The sequence below is a fragment of the Lepidochelys kempii genome, chromosome 16 (genome assembly GCF_965140265.1).
Source record: "Lepidochelys kempii isolate rLepKem1 chromosome 16, rLepKem1.hap2, whole genome shotgun sequence".
Classification (NCBI taxonomy): domain Eukaryota; kingdom Metazoa; phylum Chordata; order Testudines; family Cheloniidae; genus Lepidochelys; species Lepidochelys kempii.
In genome coordinates this window covers 27,369,185-27,392,246 of record NC_133271.1, presented here as the reverse complement: position 1 = coordinate 27,392,246, position 23,062 = coordinate 27,369,185, and the positions used below count along the sequence as shown (strand labels likewise).

The window sequence follows — 23,062 nt, the reverse complement described above, 5'->3', positions numbered from 1 at the left end:
CCATAATTTCACAGGGGGAGGAAGGTTCAGACAGTAGAAGTACTACAGCCTGACCCTTCTGCACCACACAAGCAAAGGGCCCTCCTCCTGAGACACACGGCCAGCCGGCTTACGGAGGATGATCTGGAAGGGGAAGACAGGAGCACAGCCTTTGATGGGCCCACATCAGGAGCAACTTAGGGAGGAGACGGACCTGTATGAAGGTGAGGGGTGGAGTGTTTGCAAGATTCATAGATACTAAGGTCAGAAGGGACCATTATGATCATCTAGTCCGACCTCCTGCACAACGCAGGCCACAGAATCTCACCCATCCACTCCTGCAATAAACCTCTCACCTATGTCTGAGCTATTGAAGTCCTCAAATCGTGGTTTAAAGACTTCAAGGTGCAGAGAATCCTCCAGCAAGTGACCCGTGCCCCATGCTACAGAGGAAGGCGAAAAACCTGGAAGAGGCCCTGGAATCTGCCCTAGAGGAAAATTCCTTCCCGACCCCAAATATGGAGATCAGCTAAACCCTGAGCATATGGGCAAGACTCACCAGCCAGATACCCAGGAAAGAATTCTCTGTAGTAACTCAGATCCCACCCCATCTAACATTGGTCCTATTTATCATGAATAGTTAAAAGATCAATTAATTGCCAAAATCATGTTATCCCATCATACCATCTCCTCCATAAACTTATCATCGAGTTTAATCCTGAAGCCAGATAGGTCTTTTGCCCCCACTGCTTCCCTTGGAAGGCTGTTCCAGAACTTCACTCTTCTGATGGTTAGAAACCTTCGTCTAATTTCAAGTCTAAACTTCCTGATGGCCAATTTATATCCATTTGTTCTTGTGTCCACATTGGTACTGAGCTTACGTAATTCCTCTCCCTCTCTGGTATTTATCCCTCTGATATATTTATAGAGAGCAATCATATCTCCCCTCAACCTTCTTTTGGTTGGGCTAAACAAGCCAAACTCCTTAAGTCCCCTTTCATAAGGCATGTTTTCCATTCCTCGGATCATCCTAGTAGCCCTTCTCTGTACCTGTTCCAGTTTGAATTCATCCTCCTTAAACATGGGGGACGAGAACTGCACACAGTATTCCAGATGAGATCTCACCAGTGCCTTGTAGAACGGTACTAACTCCTCCTTCTCTCCACTGGAAATATCTCACCTGATGCATCCCAAGGCCGCATTAGCTTTTTTCACGGCCATATCTCGGTCTCTCTCCTCCTCCGCTACTTCTAATTGATGCTTCCCCAGCTTATAACTAAAATTCCTGTTATTAATCCCTAAATGAATGACCTTACACTTCTCACTATTAAATTTCATCTGATTACTCCAGTTTACAAGGTCATCTAGATCCTCCTGTATGATATCCCGGGCCTTCTCTGAATTGGCAATACCTCCCAGCTTCGTGTCATCCTCAAACTTTATTAACACACTCCCGCTTTTTGTACCGAGCTCAGAAATAAAAAGTTTAAATAAGACTGGTCCCAAAACTGATCCCTGAAGAACTCCACTGGTAACCTCCCTCCAGCCTGACAGGTCACCTTTCAGTAGGACCCGCTGTAGTCTCCCTGTTAACCAATTCCTGATCCACCTTTCAATTTTCATATTGATTCCCCCATCTTTTCCAATTTAACTAATAATTCCCCATGTGGCACTGTATCAAATGCCTTACTGAAATCTAGGTAATTTAGATCCACTGCGTTTCCTTTGTCTAAAAAAATCTGTTACTATCTCAAAGAAGGAGTTTGGCACGATCTACCTTTTTTAAAACCATGTTGTATTTTGTCCCATTTACCATTGACCTCAATGTCCTTAACTACTTTCTCCTTCAAATTCTTTTCCAAGACCTTGCATACTACAGATGTCAAACTAACAGGCCTGTAGTTACCCGGATCACTTTTTTTTCCCCCTTTCTTAAAAATAGGAATTGTGTTAGCAATCCTCCAACCATACGGTACAACCCCTAAGTTTACATATTCATTAAAAATTCTTGCTAATTTTGTGTGCCAATTCCTTTAATATTCTTGGAAGAAGATTATCTGGGCCCCCCGATTTAGTCCCATTAAGCTGTTCGAGTTTCGCTTCTACCTCAGATATGGTAATATCTGCCTCCATAGCCTCATTCCCATTTGTCATGCTACCATTATCCCTAAGATCCTCTTTAACCTTATTAAAGACTGAGGCAAAGTATTCGTTTAGATATTGGGCCATACCTAGATTATCCTTAACCTCCATTCCAACCTCAGTGTTTAGCGGTCCCACTTCTTTCTTTGTTTTCTTCTTATTTATATGGCTATAGAACCTTTTACTATTGGTTTTAATTCCCTTTGCAAGGTCCAACTCTACTTGACTTTTAGCCTGTCTCACTTTATCCCTACATGTTCTGACCTCAATAAGGTAGCTTTCCTTGCTGATCCCTCCCTTCTTCCACTCCCTGTATGCTGTCTGCTTTTTCTTAATCACCTCTCTGAGATGCTTGCTCATCCAGCTTGGTCTACGACTCCTGCCTATGAATTTTTTCCCCTTTCTTGGGATGCAGGCTTCCGACAGCTTCTGCAGCTTTGATTTAAAGTAATCCCAGGCATCCTCTGCCTTTAGATCCATAAATTCTTCAGTCCAATCCACTTCCCTAACGAATTTCCTTAATTTTTGAAAGTCAGCCCTTTTGAATTCAAAAACCCTAGTCGCAGATTTATTTTTGTTTATCCTTCCGTTCAGTTTGAACTGAATTAGCTCATGATCACTTGAACCAAGATTATCCCCTACAACCATTTCTTCTATGAGGTCTGCACTACTCACCAAAACCAAATCTAAAATGGCATTCCCTCTAGTCGGTTCAGCAACTACTTGATGAAGGAATCCATCAGCTATCGCATCGAGAAAAATTTGAGCCCTATTATTATTACTAGCACTCATCCTCCAGTCTATATCTGGGATGTTAAAGTCTCCCATGATCACGCAGTTTCCATTAGTATTTACTTCATTAAAAACATTAAAAAGGGCTCTATCCATATCAGATCCCAGAGGTCTACAGCACACCCCAAGCTCTATCCCAGGGGAGGCTCTAATAGTTTTCTTCCCCAATGTAATTTTTGCCCAGACAGACTGTCTTATCCATTTCATCGCTTCTTATTGCTTTACATTCTACCTCATCACTGATAGACAACGCTACTCCACCACCTTTACCTCTATTTGGGTCTTTCCTAAACAGCACAGACCCTTCAATACCCGTAGCCCAGTCCTGACGACTCTTCCACCCTGTTTCTGTTCCCCCGAGAATAGCTGGTTTCACTTCCTGCACCAGTCGCTCTAGTTCCTCCATTTTGTTACCCAGGCTCCTCGCACTGGGGTACAAACATCTTCATTTTTGCTGTTTGGCCTCCCTCACATTCTGTACCCGATTAGGCACGGTCATTCTGCAGCCAGTATAATCTATTAGACTGGTATCCACATTGCCCTTCCTCCTTATATACACATTCTCCTACCCACAGCTGTATCCTTTCTTACTTCATTTTCTTCCCTCTCAATGCTAAAATCCGGTGTGGAGATTACCTGGACATCTCCCAACCATCTCCCCCAAATTCCTAGTTTAAAGCTCTCTTAATCAGTTGTGCCAGCCTCCATCCTAGAAGTCTATTTCCTTCCCTACTCAGATGAAGTCCATCCCGAGAGAACTGTCCTCTGTCCATGAAGGCCTCCCAGTGGCCATACATCCCAAACCCTCCTTATAGCACCACTGCCTGAGCCATCTGTTGATAGTCATAATCTTGTCACACCTTTGTTGCCCTTCTCTAGGAACAGGCAGAATCCCACAAAAGATCACAGGTTTCAGAGTAACAGCCGTGTTAGTCTGTATTCGCAAAAAGAAAAGGAGGACTTGTGGCACCTTAGAGACTAACCAATTTATTTGAGCATAAGCTTTCGTGAGCTACAGCTCACTTCCTCAGATGCATATCGTGGAAACTGCAGCAGGCTTTATATATACACAGAGAATATGAAACAATACCTCCTCCCACCCCACTGTCCTGCTGGTAATAGCTTATCTAAAGTGATTTCCAGCACAAATCCAGGTTTTCTCACCCTCCACCCCACCCCCCCCACAAATTCACTCTCCTGCTGGTGATAGCCCATCCAAAGTGATAACTCTTTACACAATGTGCATGACAATCAAGCTGGGCTATTTCCTGCGCTGGATTTATGCAGGAAATAGCCCAGCTTGATTGTCATGCACATTGTGTAAAGAGTTATCACTTTGGATGGGCTATCACCAGCAGGAGAGTGAATTTGTGGGGGGGGGGGGGGTGGAGGGTGAGAAAACCTGGATTTGTGCTGGAAATCACTTTAGATAAGCTATTACCAGCAGGACAGTGGGGTGGGAATAGGTATTGTTTCATATTCTCTGTGTATATATAAAGCCTGCTGCAGTTTCCACGATATGCATCTGAGGAAGTGAGCTGTAGCTCACGAAAGCTTATGCTCTAATAAATTGGTTAGTCTCTAAGGTGCCACAAGTCCTCCTTTTCTTTTTACAAAAGATCACCTGAGCCTCAATTTCCTTAAGCGTCTTCCCCGGCCTAGCATAGTCTCCCTTAATACTTTCCAGCGAGAATCTAGCCGTATCATTTGTTCCCACATGAAGGTTAATTAGGGGATTCTTTCCTGCTCCCTTTAGGATCCTTTTCAACCTCAGGTCTACATCCCGTATCTTAGCACCTGGAAGACAGCATACCCTTCTATTCTCTGGATCAGCTCTGGTTACAGGCCTGTCTATTCTTCTCAGTAAAGAGTCCCCGATCACATAGACCTGCCTTTTCCTGGTGACGGTGCTATTCTCCAGTCTATCCCCTGTTCCCTCTGGCTGCAAGTTCTTTCCATTCCTATTCTCCCTTGTAATCCTCTTCAACCCATCCTGTATCCTCCTGGGGCACACATTTGGTTTAGTCTCCATTGACTCTTCCCCTTTTCGTAAAGGACTAGCCGTTCTTCTCTTCTTCCTTGCCCTTCCACCTTCAGTGACCACCTGCTGAGCCCCTTCTTCATTTTCCAACTCTGCAAACCTGTTCTTGAGCTCTATTTCTCCTTCACTAGCCCATCTTTTCCTCTGCCTGGTTCTTTTAGTCACATGCTTCCACTGACCACTTTCCTCACCCAGTCTCCCCTCAGAATTCCTCAGTCCTGCTACCATCTGCAAATCTGAGCTTTTCCCTTCAGATACCTCATGTCTTTGCTCCATAATCTGCTCGAATCCTTTTCTAAACTCAACCAGATTTTCCACCTGCATCTCCAAACTTCCGATCTTTTCCTCCATCAGCTCTATCAGACAGCATTTCATGCAGACAAAACGCTTACCAGGTATCCCCTCCAGGATCATGTACATACCGCAGCTTCTACATCCAGTCATCCTCATTGTGTCTTCCACTACATGGGTCACTCCCACTGCTGCCTCTGTATCTGTCATAGCCTTCCCACCTAATCCCTGTTAATCTGGGAAACACAAACCACACCAAAACACGACCACCACCTACAGCAAAAACAACCCCCCAACAAGCACCACAAGACAAACTCCCCCTCAAACTCCCCTGTTTACAGCTCTGTTTGCTGTATCCTGTGCCGCTGCCTGACTGGCTGGCTCCCTTTTTGGGTCCCTAGTCAGAGAAGCCAAGGGTTGTCAAGTGGAGTGAGGACAAAGTAGATGGAGGAGTGTTGCACAGCATGCAGCTTAGGCTCAGAATGGGAAACAGAGAGACAGTTGGGGATGGGGGTTGGATAGTGAGGGAGTGAAGTTTGATTTTGGAAGGAAGCGGGAACTGGAAGGGATTTTGATGGGGTGGGAGTTGTATACACTTAGCAGCTCTGCACACAATTTAGTCACGTCTAGTTCTATCACCCTTGCCCACCTATCTCACTGGATTCCCTTCCCCACCCCAACACACACACACACACACACAGTTGTATTCTCATGTCCATCATTAGATTGAGCTTTGGGAGAAGGGCTCTGCCTTCCTAATACATTTACACAGCAAATATGAGGAAATATCATAATATTAAGAGCCACAGCAGACAGTATAGAACAAAATCAAAGAGGGTTTGATCTGAGTCCCTGAAAAGCAGTGTGCATCTTACTGGAATTCTGGGAGAAACAGGAAAATGCTACCATCTCTTCCAGTAAAGCATGTTCTTGCAGGCCACACAGTGAGCAAAACATTATTGCTAGACTGCAAGCTCCTCCAGGACAGCATCTTCTCACTTTCCATAGCACTGAACTCAACAGTTAACAAGTGAGACTACTAGAAGCAATGAAGAGGCTGGAAATCCCACAGCTAGGCACTTCCTAGCACGTTCCTTCATTATTCCAAGACAAGGGAAAGCAAAGGGGATACAGACTGGGACATCTGCAATTAATTCTGTTTTTAAACGTATAGCTAAGGATGTTTATTAAGGGAGGTAAGTGCTACAGACATATCTCCTCCCCCCCCCACTCAAATACAAATAATTCTAGCAGCTATAGTCACAAAAAGGAAGCAACACCCTTACCCACTGCTAAGAGCATAATATATACTTGGGAGCAACAACCTTTATAACAGGTTTTTCTCAATGCTGTATTTGGCAACTGAATTAGGAAGAGAGGAAGGAAATACTATAGAAACAAAGAGGTGGCAGGCTGGGCTCTTGCCATTCTGGCAGCAGAAAGAGTGAAACAGCTGCCAACACACAGCCATAGGCTTGGCTTTCTGCAGTTCGAACGCCCAGAAGAATTTTCAGGAAGGAAACCCCCAGCATGAAACATTGTGTGGGTTAAGCCCCTGTCCACAAAGCAGCAGAAACCATTACCTTAGTCAAACAGGTCAGGCATTTACCGATGCATACATTAACCTACAGGGAGGAGCCAGTGGTGAGATCAGGAATCAGGAGGACACTCTGCCTTTTCCAGGCAAGCCAGAACGGGACAGGTAACTTGCTCAGGAGGTATCATGCAGAGATATGTTATAGCAATGCTTCACCACAAACCCTAAGCCAACAGAAACTGCAGCTGTGAGGAGCACTATGGGTGAAATGGTGATTGATTTCTGTGCAAGGGGAGACTGCATTAGTTGTGTATTTTACTTCAGATGAACCCATGAAGTGGCATATTCAAATACGACCAATGGTCACCTTGAGAAACAGTCTGAGCCTGGTGACTGGAGTCCATCCTCTTACATTGATTGCTGAAACCCATTGGTATTTTTCTACTTCCTAGCTGGGTGAGAAATAATTCTTTCCCCCTGCATACCAGTTACAGTATCAAAATCCTGATCCTCTTTCAATCAGCTGGAAATTTAACACAGCATGTAGCTGTACCAAAGGCTTTTTCAAAGAAAAGACACTTAATGGTACTGTAGCAGATCCCAGCATCCGTCAGGTTCTGAGCCTGAACTTTCCTCAAGCACCAAGACACAAGAAGTTCTGATTTATTCCCTACAGGCTCCAAGGGCTACAGCCACAAGCATGCTATGACCTGAGCATGACAGGATGGGACATATGGTGCCAGAAGCCAACTGAGAAACCTGGGACTCAGGATCTTTCAGTCCTGGTGTACCAGAGTATGCTTCCTTAGGGTGCTGCATAAGGTCAGTGAGGACTTTTGCTGGTCTGCTTCCCATTTGCTTTATCACTCACATTTTGCAGCACAGGCTGTTTGGAGTTTGGAAATCCAATTAACACAGCAAATTGTAGGATTATCAATAGTTTATGAGAAAAGGGAAGAGAACATCTTTACTAACCATCTGTGTTTGCGTATCAGCAGTCCATGCAGCCCCCAACACACAGTATTACTCAGACCAGTAAGATGCTGAATTGCCAGGGAAATAGTGGCTGTGGTAAGTGTTGCTCAAGAGATTCTACAAAGAAGTTAAGAAATAAAGCTTCTAACACAAACATCAGCCTAGAGGGAATTCCCTACATTCTGGAACAAGCATGCCCATGTCACATTGTGAGTGCTTGAACCACTATCCCACAAGCACCTCAAAATTCCTGAAGCATCTTTCACTGGCTTGGACAAGATGGCAAGACTTTCAACTTTACTAGCTGCTTTGGATAATTCTAGATTTGACCCTTGTCAGGGCTTGCTCTACAGATAAGGTTAGCTTGAGCAATGACCTTAAGCTGTGTCCTGGGCATGACAATGAATCTGTGCCAGCAGGAAATAACTCTGTACCCCTTAAAAACAAAGTAATCTCAAACATGGCCTGCATGTTATCTGAGGCACAAAAGAAAGTGGCTTGTTCCAAGGTCACATGGGAGTCATTAACAGAGCAGAGAATAGAACTTGGGATTCATGACTCCTGTTTCACCAACGTTTTAACTATTCACCACCACCACCGGATTCAAGATTGCCTCTCTGGGTTGTGCAATTCTCTGCTACTGCAGACAGCCATTTAGGGTGAAGGTATAAAGTGAGGAATCTGAAGTCCACCGTCAGCCACCATCCTAGGCAAGGACTGGCGGAGATTCACTCTGAAGCTATTTATTCGGCTAAAGGGGTCCCTGTTAAGTTGCACAAGCAGCTTTCCCCAAGGGTTGGGCTGAGAGCACTGATTCTCAGTTTGGATGGCCCAAGAAAAAAAACAAACGAACAAGTGGGGTTAGCTTCTGAACCCAGATAATTTGCATAGAAGTGCAGTTCCAATCCACCACCCAGCCCTTTACTCCACCTGGCTAGCTTCATGTTTGGGGATCTTAAGGTGTATTGTTAACGTGTTGGGGGAAACCCCAGAAAGATGCAAGGCATAACCCCATTAAATCCAATTTAGGAGGCATAAATGCTGCTTTGCTAATTCGTTCTAACAACTGCTGAAAGGGACCCCCATCTTTGCAATCTGCCTGCTCTCAGATCCCTCATACATTTGCTCAAGTTGTCCTGAACAATGCTGCTCACGTAACATCTCTTCCTGAAGGCACTGAAGACTGCCTCAGTAAGACTTGTATCAAATGTTTCACCAGACCTTCTTAGTGTCTGCATATTGGCTCCCCAGATTGAACCAGCTAGTATGCTGGTCAGGCTGTGTGTTTTGTTTTTTCAGTGAGGTCTTGGTAAGGTGTTCTTGAATGTCCAGGTGTGGTTCAGTGTAACACCTAAATACACAACTTTAGGTCATGGTCAAGCTATGTCATTCAGTAAAATGTCAAGCTGAACGTTGGCCTTTGTGTGGTTTATATGGAAACAGCTGGAATCTGTCTTTTTGGTACTTGGTTTAAAAGTTTCCATCTTTGATAACAGTGGGCCATCTCTCTCATCATCGCATTCAGGATTTCTTCTAAGTGACTGAAATCCTGGTCCCGCACAGCCAGACAGATATTCTGTAGCAGAGCATCATTCCCTGTGTGGCTCATCTCATCTCACAAAGGATAGTCAACAGTCAGCTAAATGAAACTATGCACACAATCACTAGTATCATGAGACCGACCAACCCAGGCTCGCTGCTGGTCCTGTCCCACCTTGCCCCTTCTGACAGGAGGTGACAAGCTGCCTTGCAGAATCTGCTCCTTAAGGTGCAAGACATGCCACATCTACCTGTTTAAAAGTGTGTCTAATCCACCAATCTACTGTCTTAGCTCATGGCACGGCCCTTTGGACAATTCATTTAAAGAACCTCAAAGTCACCTCCAGATGGTGTACTAGGTGGCAAGGTTTCAAACACAGCCATTGTTTATCTTGTGAGACATCTGAAGCCCAATCCCCCCAATTTTGACCTCCCACACCACCTATAGACAAAACACAATAGTTTTCAATGTAGAGTTAACAAATAGGCTGCAAATAACTACTAGTGGGACCTTTTTGACTCTCTTTTACCACGGTTTCCAGTTAGAAGATTTTGATCATAAACTTGCAGGCTGCATCTGTTGGCAATGGCTGCTTGATGCCCTTCCCTCAGCTACTGAACAGTTAAGACATTTAGACATAAGAACATAAGAATGGCCATACTGGGTCAGACTGTTATATTGGATCATATTAAAGAAGTTCTGTATTAAAATCACAAATGAGTTTAATTCCCCATAGTTTAAATTCCAGGGTATTACTAATTAAGAGGCCTCTTGGTTTTTGGTCTCTTGTTTTTACTGTTTCTCCCCCTCTCTGTATGAAACTTGCAAGTTAATTGTGTTAGTACATCCTAAGACGGAGTCTTTTCTCAAACCAATACTTTGTAACTACTCATACAGAGAGACTCAAAGCAATACTTTGAAACAGAAACAGTACACAGACTCCCCGCCCTTTTGTTGTATTTATCTCGCTTTGTTAACAATTGTGATTAAAATAGAGATAGAGCATGTATGTGATGGATGCTTGGTGTGGATAATAAATGAATGATCAGGGAGGTGGGAGCCTAAGAATCCAGTGTCGATCGGCCAAAGGCAGCCTCAAGTGGAAACAACCTGAGGACCCCCAGAGGGCAGACTGGAATCCACCCAACAGCCTCAAGGATGGGAGAACTGAACAACAAGGTAACATCTGGCAGCACGGAGCTGTCAGGAATGTGCCATCTGCTGATTGATTCAGCAACAGCATGATGAAGCAATTTCCATAGACTGGCATAGGAATAAATTCCTATAAAAATGGACTCTAGAAAGTGAGAACTTTGGGGTCTGATTCTGCAAACCAACTTCCAGGAGCATCAGATGAGCATCTGACAAGGCCCTGCTCCCTCCTCATGTCCAGGCCACCTGGCCAGTGGCTTGGCACGAGCAACTCTAAGGCTGGTAACTATGATAACAACCTTGCAGAACCTGTGTGTGTATGAATGAATGTGTGAATAAATATGAAATTTAATTAAATGTTATAGCTATAACTGCTTACTATGATTCTTTCTGTATTCACGATAAATGTGGCATTTTGCCTTATTCCCTTTAATAAGATCCTGCTGGTTTTTATTTTATTGGTATAACAAGATCAAAGGTCCATCCAACCCAGTATCCTGTCTACCAACAGTGGCCAATGCCAGGTGCCCAAGAGGGAGTGAACCTAACAGGTAATGATCAAGTGATCTCTCTCCTGCCATCCATCTCCACCCTCTGACAAACAGAGGCTAGGGATACCATTCCTTACCCATCCTGGCTAATAGCAATTAATGGCCTTAAACTCCATGAATTTATCCAGTTCTCTTTTAAACCCTGTTATAGTCCTAGTCTTCACAACCTCCTCAGGCAAGGAGTTCCACAGGTTGACTGTGCGCTGAATGAACAACTTCCTTTTATTTGTTTTAAACCTGCTGCCCATTAATTTCATTTGGTGGCCCCTAGTTCTTATATTATAGGACCAAGTAAATCACTTCTCCTTATTCACTTTCTCTATACCACTCATGATTTTATAGACCTCTATCATATCCCCCCTTAGTCTCCTCTTTTCCAAGCTGAAAAGTCCTAGCCTCTAATCTCTCCTCATATGGGACCCGTTCCAAACCTCTAATAATTTTAGTTGCCCTTTTCTGAACCTTTTCTAATGCCAGTATAGACGAACATGGTTGACTTCAATATATGTAAATGCAATCAATAAAAAAAAATGGACCTTCAAATACATCCCCGACCTGCTATATGTCAGCTGCTTTACCACACACTAGAGAAGCGGAAGCCACACATTCTTCAGACTATGCAATCAGCCTAACTTTCACTTAAACCAGCAGACAAGGGTGTCAATTAGCAACATGCTTTCACTCTTGAAATACAGTCAGGCTCAAAAGGCATGTTGTCAGCTAGCAGAGACAGACATTATTCCTGAATTCATGTTACCTAAATCACAGTCTACAATTATTGCCTTTAACAACAAAACTCTGCAGCCTTGACCCTTAAAGCTGCACCCAGCTCACTTTTACACACACACACAATGAGAAGATTGCTTTATATACTAATCAAAATGGTTTAAGAAGGTCAACACTAATAGAGTAGCCTAAGAAAAATATTTTAAAAAGCAAAGAAACTTGCTTTAGAAGAGAGCGGCAGTACAGTCTCATGTAATACTTCTCAGTCTGTCTGGGTCCGCAACCTAAAAAAGGCTGAGGTCATCTTGCAAGCCACTGTGTCCAAAATCCTTTGGAGTCCGATTGTGGGATCTTGGTCTTAGAAAGAAGCAACAGGCTGTTTTTGGGTGCTGAAGCTTGAGCATTGTGGAAAATGTCGATAGAGTATTGGGAGCTGTTGCTTTGGGGGTGGAGTATCAGTCTGCTGGAGTGGAATGGGGTGCTTGTTGCCTGTTCAGGTGCAGGAGAATAATACTTTCAGTGGTTGCAGAATTGGCTCTACAGTTCCTTGCAAATGCATTTCTGAGCCCTAGTGCAGAGCAATGGGTGGTGTGAGGGAAGAAGAGAGCAAAGACAGATCGTTGTATGATTGGGTAGGAATCAGTGAAAGCACAGAGCCAAGGTGGTGGTGGCAAAGGCGGCAGCAAGATCGGAGAGGGAGTGCCTGCAGGATTTCATTGCTCATGCAACTTTACTCCTTTGGTACCCACTTCCCACATTGCATCCTACTGACTGAGAAGTGCTGGGTTAGTGGTTACTGCACAGAACAAGGTGTCAAGGAGTCTAGGTTCTATTTCTGGTTCTGCCCCAGACACAATGGGTGGCCTTCAGCAAGACCCTTACCCCCCCCGTGCCCCACTTTCCCCCTCCAACAAGGGCAATATTTAGCTTCCACAGGTGTTGTGATGATTAATTCACTGACATTTGTTAAGCACTCTTTGATACTTATATATGCTGACTCAGAGAAAGACAAAGCATTAACACATTTGTTTCTGGCTTGTAAGTTGGAGCTAACAGTGTTTTATTGCTGATGTGCTAGGCAAACAGTAGACACTGGAGAAGATGTAACTAACCAGCAGACTGCTCCAACAGGAGGTTATAGATTCCACCTGGCAAAAGTCATGTAGCAGTCACCAGCTCTAATCAGATCTGTCAAAATGGAGCTTCAGCTGGCCAGATCAGTAAAAGAGATGCTGACCCATCTTAGAAGAAGGCTGCTCTGTGTGGCTCTCACACCCCTGTAATATTAATCTATGCTCCCGATATTTGGAGGATTGCTACATAAGGGCTTGCCTACATGGGAAAGTTAGTGTGAAATATGGTAGGGTGTGAATTTAAAGCAGAATAACTATTGTGCACTAACTCCCCATGTAGACACCCATTCCACAATAAGTGCCTTTTTGCAATGTATGCTATGTAATAGATTTAAATTCACACCCTACCTAATTCCATGCTAACTTTCCAAACAGACAAGCCCTAAGCTCTTTCCGAGAAGTACAGGATGTGCAAATCTCACATTAGCAAGACAACCTGCTCAACTTCACAGAGTGTTTTTAGCTAATGTTTCAGAACTGGTGTGTACCAGAGTTTCTTGGGAGCAAGGTGAGTGGAGCCGCTTTGCAAGATATTAGAGTCATTTCCAGTATAGTGCACCTGCCACCTTATTACCACAGGGTTGTCAGCTACATTATTAAATTAGAATGGTGCCAGGGCAGCATGCAGGTGATCTTGTAAGAGACAGTTGCTTAACTGCCCATAGGTCCACTGTTGGAGAGGGGGTGGAGGGAGGGGTAGTTTGCACTTGTAAGGAAAATGGCTGAAGGTTTGTTTTTAAAACATGTAATATACTGAATAAACACTACAAATAGACATGAAAAGGCAAGTCAGAATTCAGAGCCATTAACCCTGACAGGCTCTTTTACTCAACAGCATAGCTAGAAATCTTTTCAGTTACGGCTTTAGGAAGAAAGATAGTTAGTGCCACTGATGCAGCCAACAACATGCAGGAGGAAGACTATATATGTAAAGCAGGCTTTGAAAGTCACCTTGGCAATCGGGAGAAAACTGAGCATATTCCATAAGATACACTGCTAGCACACAGTGGACTCTCCAGTACACATCTTCTACCTGAGCTGACTTAAAGAACAGAACTTATCAGTAACTAGCTTTTCATGGATTCCGATTAAGCTTTATACTGCAGCTATAACACTTAGCACTCATTCAGTGCTTCACTTCCTAAGAGCACTTTACAAAAACACCACCTAATACACCACCACAACTCCCCTGGGAGGTAGGCAAAAAATATTATTGCTCTCCTTTTATAGCTGGAGAACCTTGAGGCACAGAGAGATGATCTGACTTGTCCAAGGTCATACTAGAATCCTATGGCAGAGCTAGATAAGATTCTATTCCTATGTTCAAGCCATTAGACCACACTGCCTCTCTGATTGCCATACGCCAGATCGGGAAAGAATTTTCCCCTGCAGGCCAGATTGGCAGTGACCTTTGGGTGTTTTAACCTCTCTCTGCAAGTGTATGGGTGTGGATCACTTACTAGGATTATTTGGGTATAACCCATTGCAGGGGCCTCAGGCATTGGTGCTCCTCGGTGTCTTCTATTCTCTACCTGTGGTACACAGTAGTTAGGCTCCTGTGGGTTGTAATACTTGGGTCTTAATTTCAGCTGCTGGAGGGTGTTAGTGGCCTGTGATGTAGAAGAGGTCAGACTAGATGATCTTGTAGTGTCTTCTGACCGTTAACTCTATGACTCTCTGGGTGGCAAACATTTGCAACACATAGTTTAATGCAAAAAAAATATCTATTTAGAGGTTTCAGAGTAACAGCCGTGTTAGTCTGCATTCGCAAAAAGAAAAGGAGTACTTGTGGCACCTTAGAGACTAACCAATTTATTTGAGCATGAGCTTTCGTGAGCTACAGCTCACTTCATCGGATGCATACCGTGGAAACTGCAGAAGACATTATATACACACAGAGACCATGAAACAATACCTCCTCCCGCCCCACTGTCCTGCTGGTAATAGCTTATCTAAAGTGATCATCAAGTTGGGCCATTTCCAGCACAAATCCAGGTTCTCTCACCCTCCGCTCCGCCCCCCCCCCCCAAACTCATTCTCCTGCTGGTAATAGCCCATCCAAAGTGACCACTCTTCACAATGTGTATGATAATCAAGGTGGGCCATTTCCTGCACAAATCCAGGTTCTCTCACCCCCTCACCCCCCTCCAAAAACCACACACACAAACTCACTCTCCTGCTGGTAATAGCTTATCCAAAGTGACCACTCTCTTCACAATGTGTATGATAATCAAGGTGGGCCATTTCCAGCACAAATCCAGGTTCTCTCACCCCCCCACCCCCATACACACACAAACTCACTCTCCTGCTGGTAACAGCTCATCCAAAGTGACCCCTCTCCCTACAATGTGCATGGTAATCAAGTGAAAGCGCACAACTGTTATGAGTCTCTTTAGTCAGGCTAGACTCCTAGAATTTGCCTGCACCTTTAAAAGTGTTCTGAACCCTGGGGTCAGTCAACAATCAGGCATGTGGAATTTCCACACCAGCAAGTTTTAGGCACACTTACCCAGATGGGCACTATAGAAAACCATAAGTGCTGCACATGGAAATTGGATCTGCAGCTTAGTAGCTTCTTAGGCAGTGTGCATTTTTGAACTAACCAAGTTATTCTTCATTTGTTGAGCTCCAACACCACATTTGGCAAGGTAGAGAATGGAGAGGAGATGAAAGTAAGCTCCTTGCGGGCAGGGTAATCTAAGCAAATACCAAAAAAAAAACAAAAAAAAACCACACCCCCAACACACCCCCAACACCAATAATAAATTCAAAGGTAAGGAACGCAGTTACTCAACCCCTCCGCCCCCGTGCAATCTTTGCTTTTATAAGGAGATTAAATATAAAGGGAATGGAAAAAAATAATGTCCCTGAATATAAAGAACTAGAACTGGAGAGAGGAGCCCACAAGTGTCAGTATTTCTTAGTTCAGTTTTATAACTGTCAATTCAGGAAGCCCACTCACAAAGACACTTGTTATATAGCAGGAAAGAACAGAATCCCATCTCCATCCACAGACTGTCAGTCATTTCCATTCCTGGCAACACACAAGAAACCCAAGTAGCCACACAGATTTCTGCAAAGGAATCTGTGGATGCAAGTTTATAGGCTGTCTTACTTAACAATAGGCCATTGGAGGGGAAGGTTAACACATTCCCACTTTAGTTCTGTAGTCCTACATCAGTAATATTTACATCACATCAATGCAACCACACTAATTTGTTCTGTATAGTTATGCTATGATAGACTAGCAGTGGCTTACAGCCGTGTACAAATTGCATCAGCTCACAAGTGAATACAGGGACTGTCTTCTTTGCAATTTGTCTACACAGTGCCTTGTGCAGTTGGGCCCATATTCTTTGCTGCAGGTCCTAAGCCCTACTATAATACAAGAAAAACTACGGCCTTTAGTCTTCAACCATCAGATGCCCAGTGTAAACGGAGATCTAAAATAAGGGACCCAACTACATGCAGTAGCCTTCCACAGATCTAACTCCTTCTCAGAAGCCCAAGAAATGGCTGTGCAGCACTCCAGAGTGCGCACTGTTGTAGGAATCTGGAAAAGAATTCTTACAACAATAGAAGAGATAAAGTGGCCTTATATAGGAACTGGTCTCAGCTCCTGCAACTCGGAACAAAAATGTATGCAAAACCATAATAAATGTGTATGCACAATCCTTTCCCTACCCCAACATAAACATTTTAATTATTTTGTTTTAAAAACAAGAAATTACCATTTACTTCTGGTTTGCTGTACGCACTGTATACTGTACAAACTTCAGCATTGTTCATGCACCAACATCTGGGTTACAATGTTGTCCCTAAGGAGAAAGAGGGTAATTTGCTTTCACTTGTGTAGCACTACAAATCCACTAACCTTAAGCCATTGAAGAGCTGTTTAGATTTATCCAGTAGGTAACAAAAGTCTGTGACCGTTTTCCTCTCTCCCTGAGGGATATCATCTTCAGCTCCTCCAGATGACATGATTTCTTTTAGGGCAAATTCAGTCCTAGAATAAAGGCAAGATCTATATGAGATAAAGATTGCATGCAACTAGGAACTCAGAAGACAGGTTTAAGCATGATGGTTTCACAGGGATAACGAAACATATCAAACATGCAACTCTCCCACAGGTTACTTTCTTTGAGGCTCACTGAAAGTCACAATAGGAATATCAACTCAGGATCAGAAAACCCTAACAAAGCATGGGGATATTTACAGCGTGGCTCACTAGTTAACAGAGCAAATGAAAATGGCATAATCATGAAATAAAATAACTTGTTGACAGGACTATTAACAACGAACCACAAATAAAAAGGATTGTGTGTAAACAAAACTTGATGTTGACAACTCCTCTCTCTAGGTTTGTCTATTAGCGAAGTGATGTGGTTGCCCCACAGCAATGTTTAGAGAGAGAAGAGACCCAGGCCCTAAATCTGTTTACTACATGTGTTGGGACACATTTCCTTTGCTTTTACATTTGTTGGAACCTGTAGTTCACTGTTCATCACTGTAGGACAGCATGAGGACATCAGCTGTGTTGTCAGGAAGACCTGCCCAAAATGATATCTGTTCCACCGCATTTCTTCTCTCTGTCAACTCTGTGGGCTGCAACCCCACAAGAAGACCTACACAAACACTGATTTTTTTTTAATTATTATTCATCTGTGCACAACTTCATATTGTGCAAGAACGGTGTTCGTACACACAGTTATACCATAGCAAGGATCTATAGTGTGGCTAGACTTAAAACTGAGTAAAGGTGTAAAAGAGTTATAAGGATACAGTGATCTTTTTGGGAAACCCGTTTGAAATTAATCCACAGCAAGATTGTTGCTATGATCATCCAAGAGTGAACAGGGAGCTACAGGTTCTAACACCTGCAATAAGATGTGCCGCACTTTAAATGGCTAACCACTTTGGGGCCCATCTATGCTCTTTAGAAACTTTGTGTTGTGTTGGGTAAACACATGCCATTATTAGGAAAACAGAGAGAGGACCAAGTCTTTTTGGCATCTCTATGGAATCTGGCAAACTAATGGGTTTATTTTGCGGGAAGGGCAGAGATTTAAGATAAATTCCATTTGCACAGGAGCATTGTGCAATGACTGTATATGAGCAGCCATCTGCAACCCCCAATTCAGGCCAAGAGGTAGCAGGGCCTGCCCTGTAAGTATGGCAAAAGGGAAGCTTATATGCAGACACTGGAAAGTAACTGCAATTATTTTCCCATCAACACCATGCCAAACCCTCAACTCAACCAGACTTTGGTTATACTTTCCTGTGACACCATTTCATGCATTGCCAAGTACTAAGCAAAATAGCAACTCCCTCCTTCACCTTTTAAGGATCCGTTAGTGAACATGTCCCACCAAACAAGGAACTTTGTGTCTGCCTGTGTTTGGCAAGGGGCAGCATAGCATGTATTCACTTTCCTCTCTCACATGCTGACATAATGACACACATAGCTTTATCACTAGAATGTGGTTTGCATTGCACAGACCAATTGCTGAAGAGATTCAGAGGGGAAAGTTAAGAAACATCTGTCCAACTGATTTTCAATTAATTACTCCTGTGTGATGCCAGACAATATGCAAGAGCTCAAAACATATCAATCACATATCAGTGGTTGCCAGTATGAACTAAGAAAGCAGGACCTGGGTGCAATGAAGAACCAGTTTGCATTTGAAGCCTGCAGCATCAAATATCTAACATTTTACGCACAATGAAACATGAGACAATAACTATTCCAAGCATCAGCATATGAAATTCACCCCCCAAAAACAAAAAAAAAACCCACACATGGTGAGAAGAGAGCTAGAAACAGATGAGCAAAGCAGCTGAGAGGTAAGTCAAGTATTTCAGGAAGATGGACTGTACCCCAGGTCCTCTGTGCTCCGCAGCAAGCTTGACCTAAATCCTGTGGCAAGGCCCCTGGATTCTGCAGTGCTCCACTGTGGCAGACAGGATACTCTACAACAGCTTCAGATAATTTTTTTTTTAAATGCAAGTTTGAATTACATATAAATCAGAGTAATACAGTCAGTACAGTATGTTTAACTCAGTGATGTATTCAGTTTATTTTATGCTGCCTCAAAAAATTCTTAATTTTTAATGTCCATATAGATACTACAAGATATCCAAACGGCTAACATTGGTTCAGCTCCATCAGAAGCCCTCGATTAGGCAAGCATGACAGCTATCCCTGTATTTAACATTTGCAATTAGACGCCCTCGGAGCAAAAGTGTGTTTTTCACTTTCACTCTTTAAGACACGAGTTTGAAAAATGATAAACTACAAAACTGTCAGCACAGAAAGGCCCCAAAAGACCAAAATCCTTCCTGTATGATAGAATATAATAATCCTTGAATCATAACAGCTTGTTAGGGCTGAGGGGAGAGAATTTATCAGAAAGTCAGACCAGGCAAGACCCGTAAATCATGAAGATACATTTGGGACAGCTATGCTCTATCCTGCTCCTGAATCTTTGTAATGATGTCTGGATCTCCTCCCCTTGTGGAATCTATTTCACTGCCCATTTGCTCTGTCTATTCTACTGATGCCATACTATATCTGGGGAGAGACTGTGTATATGTGTGCACACATGCTAGGAGGAGAGGGCTTAGATAGCAGGAACTCATGTTTTAATGATGTTTAAAATCATATATTTTTGTGCTCAATGGAGCAAGACTTTCACATTTTACAGTCACAGAAAGAAACTGTGAAAGCCAGCAGGATCTATCTGCCTTGATTACAGATTCTGTTGATGCAGAAGTGTAAGAAGGAAGAGGAGCACATTCCGGTGCTGTGCAGGGACCTGAAGAGTTATTACCATTGGGCCACTGCACTGTGACATTCAATTTATTACCTACCTGCAGCTTCAAAAACTTATGTATGCTGTAGCCAAGCCTGACACAGATGCTATCAAGCCCAACCAACAGCTCAACTTTTAGTCTAGGAGGAGGGATTATTATAAACTTTGGCTGGTTTCAGGGCACTGCTTTTCAGGACAAACAAGTCACAGGAAAACAGTCAAGCTTTAAATTAATGGGATGGGGGTCTTTTACATCATTAAAAGGTCTTAGAAAGCCCAATCCCTCAATATTGATATTTTGTGCTGTTTTGTACAATTCATGTGCAATGTATACTCAACTGACATCCACAGTCATTGTTTAGTCATTAAAGGTCACATTTAGATAGCTGCAGTGAAGCCTTAGGACAACAGTCTTCTCAGCTCTGTAAAATTTACATATGAAACTCCACAGGTCTACTCCAGAGCTGCCAGATCTCGCATGCCCTGCATGCTGCCACCCACCCTTATAAAATTCTGCACACTGTCCTAAATGCTCTCAGTAAAATTGGAGTACTTGTGGCACCTTAGAGACTAACAAATTTGAGCATAAGCTTTCATGAGCTACAGCTCACTTCATCAGATGCATCCATAGAATTGTAAGTTTGGGGGTGATTCCTGAAGTATTTGATAAAAAGTATTCAGAAAGGCAGAGTTCCCTTATCAGCCCTAATAAGTGCCCTCTTTTCCCAGGCACAGCAGGTAATGCTGCCTGGCCAGACACTGTTCCAGTCAGGGTTGCTGTATAACTCTCAGCAATGCAGTTTGTATGGACACCCAGACCTGTGGATAGGCCCACTTTAAATACAGATTAATAACCAAATCAGCCATACCCATTTGGTAGCCAATACCAAATGAGTTTCTAATCTCAATGCACTTCACAGAAAATCCTGGACACAGCACAAATACACATTGCTACAGTTAGCTACCCTACTGCTCATCAGCAGTCTCAGCAGAGAGGCCAAGCACCTAATGGATATGTAAAGAACCACCCCTCTCATCCACAGAGAGTCTTTCCACAAAAGGGGTTGAGACTGTACCTGCTCTGAAGAGTTGCTTTCAGCCTCCAATGCTGTTAACTCAGGACAAAATGTACTTTAAAAAACAAACTTAAAACAAACGAGTGATGTTAAAAAGTCAGTTGCAGTGAACAGATACTGCATTTTATGCAACAACCCTTCCTTGATCTCAGACTTGGGAAGGAACAAACTGGGTAGCTCTGAAAAGCATTCTGTAGCTCTGTCAACAATCCATATTTGCAAAATTAATACGTGGGCTAAAATACAGTGTAAGAGAACACAGTTTACATAGAGTTAAAGGGATTGAAAAAGGCTTAGCCCATGCCACCCCCACCCGCCCAGTCCACTGAACAGACACGGAGTGCAAGATCAAACGTGGAAAGGTCTGCCTTTGGGCAGGTTTGTTCTATTAAACCAAAACCAATATTTGGATAATGACCTGGAGTTGGGCAATAATAATTATATCCAATAAACAATCACTCATGCAGCAGGAACCATACTTGCAACACTATTCAAAACATTTAAAAAGGCGGGGGTGGGGGTGGGGGAAGGAATCATAGAATATCAGGGTTGGAAGGGACCTCAGGAGGTCATCTAATCCAACCCCCTGCTCAAAGCAGGACCAATCCCTAATTAAATCATCCCAGCCAAGGCTTTGTCAAGCCTGACCTTAAAAATATCTAAGGAAGGAGATTCCACCACCTCCCGAGGTAAAGCATTCCAGTGTTTCACCACCCTCCTAGGGAAAAAGTTTTTCCTAATATCCAATCTAAACCTCCCCCACTGCAACTTGAAACCATTACTCTTTGTTCTGTCATCAGCTACCACTGAGAACAGTCTAGATCCATCCTCTTTGGAACCCCCTTTCAAGTAGTTGAAAACAGCTATCAAATCCCCCCTCATTCTTCTCTTCCGCAGACTAAACAATCCCAGTTCCCTCAGCCTCTGCTAATAAGTCATGTGTTCCAGTCCCCTAATAATTTTTGTTGCCCTCCGCTGGACTCTTTCCAATTTTTCCACATCCTTCTTGTAGTGTGGGGCCCAAAACTGGACACAGTACTCCAGATGAGGCCTCACCAATGTCAAATAGAGGGGAACGATCACGTCCCTCGATCTGCTGGTAATGCCCCTACGTACACATCCCAAAATGCCATTGGCCTTCTTGGCAACAAGGGCACACTGGTGACTCATATCCAGCTTCTCGTCCACTGTAACCCCTAGGTCCTTTTCTGCAGAACTGCTGCCGAGCCATTCGGTCCCTAGTCTGTAGCGGTGCGTGGGATTCTTCCGTCCTAAGTGCAGGACTCTGCACTTGTCCTTGTGGAACCTCATCAGATTTCTTTTGGCCCAATCCTCTAATTTGTCTAGGGCTCTCTGTATCCTATCCCTACCCTCCAGCGTATCTACCTCTCCTCCCAGTTTAGTGTAATCTGCAAACTTGCAGAGGGTGCAATGCACACCATCCTCCAGATCATTTATGAAGATATTGAACAAAACCAGACCGAGGACCGACCCTTGGGGCCCTCCACTTGATACCGGCTGCCAACTAGACATGGAGCCATTGATCACTACCCGTTGAGCCCGACAATCTAGCCAACTTTCTTTCCACCTTATAGTCCATTCATCCAGCCCATACTTCCTTAACTTGCTGGCAAGAATACTGTGGGAGACCGTGTCAAAAGCTTTGCTAAAGTCAAGGAACAACACATCCACCGCTTTCCCCTTATCCACAGAACCAGCTATCTCGTCATAGAAGGCAATTAGATTAGTCAGGCATGACTTGCCCTTGGTGAATCCATGTTGACTGTTCCTGATCACTTTCCTCTCCTTTAAGTGCTTCAGTGCTATGGAGACAGGCAAAGAGAGACAACCCCTTATTCTGTGGCCAAATAGATGTTACTATTCCCTTCTGAGCCACTCTCTTTTTAAAGCTGTAATATTGCGCAACACTTCAGCAGAATAGACAGATGAAGATTTCCATTTGTAATCTTGCTTCCTGGGAAGTGAAGTTCATGAATATAATTTAACTTACACCCACCCACTCTGCAGCCTGTTCCATTCTTCATTGACTTTGGAGCTTGGTATTCTACCCTCACCTCAAACAAATCCACATTCCACCTGTTCATCCCAGCTCCCTGACCTTTACAAAACCCAATAACTGCATAAAAACAGACACTGGTAAGAGATTATTTGAGCTTCGGACACCATGTCAAGACTGCACTAGACACATGGTCTCAGCTCAGGCAGGAGAATGAGTACACTTTCCTAAAATCATTCTCCTCCACAGCCACCCCCTCAACCTCAATGAAGTTTCACTGGCTAGTTTGCTCTCTTCT

The 23,062-nt window shown here is 43.5% G+C and overlaps 1 protein-coding gene across 2 annotated transcripts in view; it reads right to left on the bottom strand.

The window, feature by feature from the left end:
• Positions 1–23,062, bottom strand: part of SCAI (suppressor of cancer cell invasion) — a 107,428-nt gene that overhangs the window by 43,389 nt on the left and 40,977 nt on the right. For both annotated transcript variants that reach the window (XM_073313759.1, XM_073313760.1), the window contains exon 3: positions 16,734–16,865. In XM_073313759.1, coding sequence (XP_073169860.1) covers positions 16,734–16,865 — 132 coding nt within the window. The remainder of the gene's footprint in view (positions 1–16,733; positions 16,866–23,062) is intronic.